This window comes from Pinus tabuliformis, chromosome 9, assembly GCF_031772625.1.
Source record: "Pinus tabuliformis cultivar Carrire ecotype Pingquan chromosome 9, CPIR1, whole genome shotgun sequence".
NCBI lineage: Eukaryota > Viridiplantae > Streptophyta > Pinopsida > Pinales > Pinaceae > Pinus > Pinus tabuliformis.
Genome location: NC_142307.1, coordinates 808,885,552 through 808,891,044, shown reverse-complemented (window position 1 = coordinate 808,891,044; position 5,493 = coordinate 808,885,552). Strand labels below are relative to the sequence as shown.

The 5,493-nt window shown below is 36.6% G+C and overlaps 1 protein-coding gene across 1 annotated transcript; it reads right to left on the bottom strand.

Moving 5' to 3' along the window:
* Positions 1 to 249: 249 nt before the first annotated feature.
* LOC149151251 (uncharacterized) lies at positions 250 to 2,417 on the bottom strand. The gene is made up of 3 exons (XM_089443103.1): positions 2,125 to 2,417; positions 1,771 to 1,953; positions 250 to 1,081 (listed from the first exon to the last, which is right to left on the bottom strand). The coding sequence occupies exons 1-3, from the start codon at positions 2,415 to 2,417 to the stop codon at positions 250 to 252; spliced, it is 1,308 nt and encodes a 435-aa protein (XP_089299229.1).
* Between the last annotated feature and the right edge of the window lie 3,076 nt (positions 2,418 to 5,493).

The window sequence follows — 5,493 nt, the reverse complement described above, 5'->3', positions numbered from 1 at the left end:
TTTATGGAAATAAGAGGTGTTTTTGTCACCTTCACGCAGCCAGGTCTGCCTAGATTTTAATCTCCATTTGATTTCCTCATCTCTAGCTGTTTGGCGTAGCTCTGCATACAATCTGATCTCTTCTTGTCTTGCTTGCTGAGTGAGTCCTTCCGCTTCAATACTTTGCTGTATTTTTTCAAGGTTTTGCTTGATGTCTTTTTTAGCTGCCTCGGGTTCCTTGTAATTGGTCTTTGCCCAAGTCTTTAGCGCCTACCTCGTTTGCTTCAGTTTTGATTCCCAAATGAAGATTGGGGAGCCCTCCACATGCTGTGACCAAGCATGCTTGACTATATCACGGGCTGCTGGAATTTGGTTCCAAAGGGAGGAGTATTTGAAGGGGAGGGGGCCGAGGTGGCTTTGGCTTTGCAAGGTAAGAGTGATGGGGTAGTGGTCCGAGGCAGAGGTATTGAGGATGTCTAACTGCCCGTTGGAGAATGAGGACAGAAAGGCGATATTAACAAGGAAACGGTCAAGTCTTTCCATAATGTTACCTACTCCCAACCGCCTATTGCTCCAAGTATATTTGCGGTTCTTGGGCTTTAAATCAACCAGGTCTTTTTCTTGCATGATGTGTTCCAGCCGGTTTCGGAAATGATCAGCAGTGAAGTTCCCTCCACTTTTTTCATTTGAGTGCATGACCAGATTTAGGTCCCCTGCTAGGATGAGGTTGTTATCACGTTCTTCTTCTAAATCTTCCTCTAAGGTAGTCCAGCAAACTTCTTTTTCCCTGAAGTGGTTGGGAGAGTAGATGTTGTAGATTTTAACTTCTGTGCCATTGTCCTTGTTTTCCAATTTAACACTTATCCAATGCTGCTGTGTTTTGACGAGGCTACAGCTCCATTTGCTGATGTTCCACATTGTTAAAATACCTCCTGAAGCTCCTCTTGCTTCACTGGTGCAGCCACCGTACTGTTTTTGTTGGCCAATGAGTCTGCTGATTTCGGACTGATCTAATTTTGTTTCTTGAATAAGTAAGATATCAGGCTTTTCACTGTGGATTAACTCCATGAGGGCAGCTTTTTTGGAGGGGTGCCCTAGTCCCCTGCTGTTCCAAGACAGCACTTTCATCATGATTTACCAGTGGTGTGCAGAGGTGCTCGCCTCTCTTTGCCTTTGATATTGTTTTCCTTGTCCGAAATTCCTAGAATGTAGGTTTCAATCGGGGTCTGTGATCCCATTGCTATATCCTTCTGCACGCTTTCTTCTCTATGCTGTTTTGCCGACTTCCTTCCTGGCCCATGTTTTTTTGGAATCTCACTAGATGCTCCTAGGTCCTTTGATAAGCTTCTTGTGATTCTTGTTGAAGTAGTGTCCGGGGAGGGCTGAGAGGTATGGGGGGATGAAGGGATATGCTGATCAGATAAAGGGTCCTGAATAGGATCTTCTTCAGAAAGGGAAGCAAAAGGGTTTGAAGACGGAGGGATGGAGGGGTCAGTGGAACGAGGAGGAGAGGAGGGGAATGGAGGAGGGGCTTGCTGTGAAGAGGAGGGTGGACGCTGATTAGATGAGGGAGGGTGGGGATGTGGATGATGGGATGGCCCCGGTTGCTCAGATTCAGATTGTTTGAGGGTTGAGGCAGATTTTTTTCTTTTCACCGTTTCCCATTGGTCCTCCTGCTCTGATGATTCAACATTTATAAGTTTTGGGCATCTATTAGCAAAGTGTCCGTATTCATGACATACCTTACATTTGAAGGGTATCTGCTCGTAGTCCAGCTGTTGGATATGGCACCAGTCGTCCACCTTCAATTTGATTGCTTCCGGTAGGCCGCGTCCCAGATCTACTTCAACACATATTCGCGCATAGGCCTTCATGTTGTCCTTGGGCTCGCCGCGGTCTATATATTTTCCTACCGCGTTTCCTATTGCCTTGACCGAGTCATCTCCCCAACAGTGGAGAGGAAGGTGAGGAAGCCTGACCCAGACAGGGACAGCGCTTGGAATATCTAGTTCTGGGTCGAAGTCCGGGGTCCATTTGTTGAGATAGAGGCCTCGGGAGTCCATGAAGTAAGGCCCATTTCTAAATATCAAGTCCTTGTCCTCCTTGGTTTCGAAGTGGAAGGTGAAATAACCTCTGCCACAGAACCTTATCGAGATTTTCCCTTGAGTCTTGTCAGCCCAGTTTCTCTCAACCCATCGCTGGACAGATTTGGGTGAGGGCCATAGACCTGTAAACTGGCCGATTAATCCTTTCTCTGCAAGAGATATTGCTGCCATGCGAGGGATGGCCGGGGGCAGAAGAACTTCTTGAATCACATCGAGTTTTTTGACAAACTTGGTAGCCGTCGGCCTTGGCCTTTGCTGAGGCAGGGATTTTATCAAATTTGAGAAGGCTTGCTGTAGAGCTGGATCCCCCCCTGGTGGATCCGGGGGATCCATGGGGACCGAGAGCCGGCGGGAGCGCTGGAGCGAGGCAGCAGATCTTCGATGGACGCCCAGGCGTTCAAAACGCGCGCGCAGTCAAATTGTCTTTGGTGCAAATTAGTAATATGTTTCATGTACTTTTGGGTTATGTGATTTTTGGTTTTTTTTTTGGTAAAAGAGACCACTTATAAAAGAACTTGGAATGGTATTGTCAATGTAAAGAAAAATTAGGTAGAAAACATCTTAATAGTCTACACATTTTTTCAAGTAGTATACTCATTTTGTACATACTTATGTAATTTCAGTTGTTTTCTATTGCATAACCCTTTTATGTGGATACAAGTACTACTATTTTGGTTAAAAAATTATTTTTTTTGGTTTAAAAAATAGAAAGGATATACCACTTTTTTTGGTTTATTTATATATATTTTAGATAAGTGTTTATTTGAAAGCTTTATATAAAATAATATAATTGTGGTTAATTAAATAAAGTGTGATTTACAAACAAATGTTAATGAGATGTGTAATGATGATATTAGTTAATTCAAATTTAATTTATATATATATATATATATATATATATATATATATATATATATATATATATTTAATTATAATTTTAATTTTAATTTATAAATTAAATTAAAATGAATATATAAAATTAAGATATGGATCAGGGTATTATATATTTACGGGATGAATGAATATCAAAGAAAAAAAATGTGTATAAGGGAAGAAAACAATTGTTGTCAAGCCAAATAGAAGTCTAAACATAAACATCTCAGAAATCTTTATATTTTTTTTAGATAAGGATTTATTTAGAAATTTTATATAAAATAATGTAAATGTATAGTTATCTCATTATGTTTTAGATAACTATTATTTAGAATCTTTATATTAAATAATGTAATTATATTTAATTAAATGAAATGCAATTTATAAACATATATGAATAAAATGTATAATGCATATGCTAAAAATGATTTGATACATGATATGAGTTAACATAGATTTACTATTTAATTTTAAAAATATTAATAGTTAAATCTAAATGAGGAATATAATATAATTGTTTATAAATGAAAATAAAATTAATATATAAAATTGAAATAAAATTAATATATAAAATTAAAACACCTATTTATTGTAAATGAAATATGTAGTATTTATATATAGGCGTTTTTTTAAACTAGTTGTTTTTAAGCAAAGTCTTTTCGTAGAAATCACATAAAAGACATAAGACTAATTGTTTTTAGTGAAATTTTTTAGTGATTTGTAATTTTACTAAATAATGATCTTATTTAAAATTAGTTTTTGATTGTATATATAAATTTAGCACCCTGAAAAACTTCTTTAACACTCAAATTATAGAAAGTTCACAGCAACCTTCAACAAAACAGTCGATCTAAGCTATTCCCTCCCAACAAATTAATGGTAGGATTCAAGAACCAGGTCTATTCTACTCTGTGTATAAACGCATAAAAAGTGATCGCCAATTCACAGACATGTCGCCTTGATGGTTGTATTTTTGGTAGTCCACTCGATATGAAATAAAAACTTGAAATACTTTACAGTTAAAATCTTTAAGATATCTTAACCACCGTTAGGTTCATTTAAGATGCGTAGCCGTGCCGTTCATGCATTGTGATTAACTAATATTATATGTCATACGTGCATTTCAATAAATAAAACCCAAGAGGCCAATCATGTTGGAGATCAGATGCACAACAAACATAAAAGCATATACACAGTTATTAAAATCATGCACAGGCAACACAAGAATTAACGTGGTTCACCCAACCAATCTGGGCTACGTCCACACAACATAGGCATCGGCAATTTTTATTAATCAAACAGGAGATTACATAAATTCTCACACTACACCCAGCTATCCGTATGACTACCTATTTTATAGCAAGGAGAATCTAACTGCCTCTCACATCAAATTTAGGATGCATTAATTCTCTCCCAACAACCTGGAGCTAATCCAGCAACAAATTTCTATTGTTGTCACACACTCGGATTTTTGCCTATTTTGTCTAAAACAGAAAATCTCAACAAATCAAATGTTTTATTCATATGCAGGTGTCGTTATATTAGTGGAGGGGAATGTTAGAAGAAGTCGTTGAGGTTATTATTATTTTAGTGGTATTTCTTGGAATTTTTGGTGCATAAAATTTTGAAGTGAAATATCGATATATGTTATTTAAACAAGTTTTGATTGTATATGTAAATTTAGTATTCTGAAAAATCCTAAAACGCTTCGATTGTGCAAGAATTATTCATCAAATTTGTGATTTTAATAATTTCCTAACAAATTTTAGAAAAATTAAATATATATAAATATATATATATATATATATATTCTTAATGTTTTTTATATTCTTTATAAAATCGAAAAAATACATTTTTGTTCGCGTCATCAGCGTGCTTATTGACATAATATATAGACACTATTATTTGAATTTTTTTTCACATTTTTTATATTTTAAATGGAAAATAGTTTATTTCATGATAGCATTTAATGGTGGTTCTTCATTGTTAGTTTGAAATTTTATCCTGAAATGCTATGCTATAAAACTTGTTATTTTTATGTTCGTGATATTTAAAGTTGAAAATAATTATATTATTTTGTATTAATGGAGAAGATGGTTACATAGTTGTAACGTATCTCCCTAGTTTAGGATTAGTTCCTAGAGTTTAGGGATTTCGTTGCAACTTCCTAATTCCTGGTGTTGTACTTAATGATGTAATCTTTCATTCATGAGTAATAGAGTGTACGAGAGTGATCTCTCTGTTCTGAGTGTAGTCTCTAGGTGCAGGCCTCACCTGTGAGCTACATCTCCTTCATTTTTCAATTCTGTTCACATTTTATCTTGGTATCAGAGCTCAGATTCGGTGAGCCTGATCTTGTATCACCTCTTATGACTGAAGTGCCTTTGTGGCCAGCTTGCCTTGTGGCAGAATTGCCTGTGTGGTGTGAGGTGCCTCTATGGCCGCGTGTACACAAAGAGCTTTGTGCTCAATTAAGCAGGTGGACTACAGAACAGTTGGCTCGAACTCGGATGTTTTTTTTTTCTCTGAGTAGAAG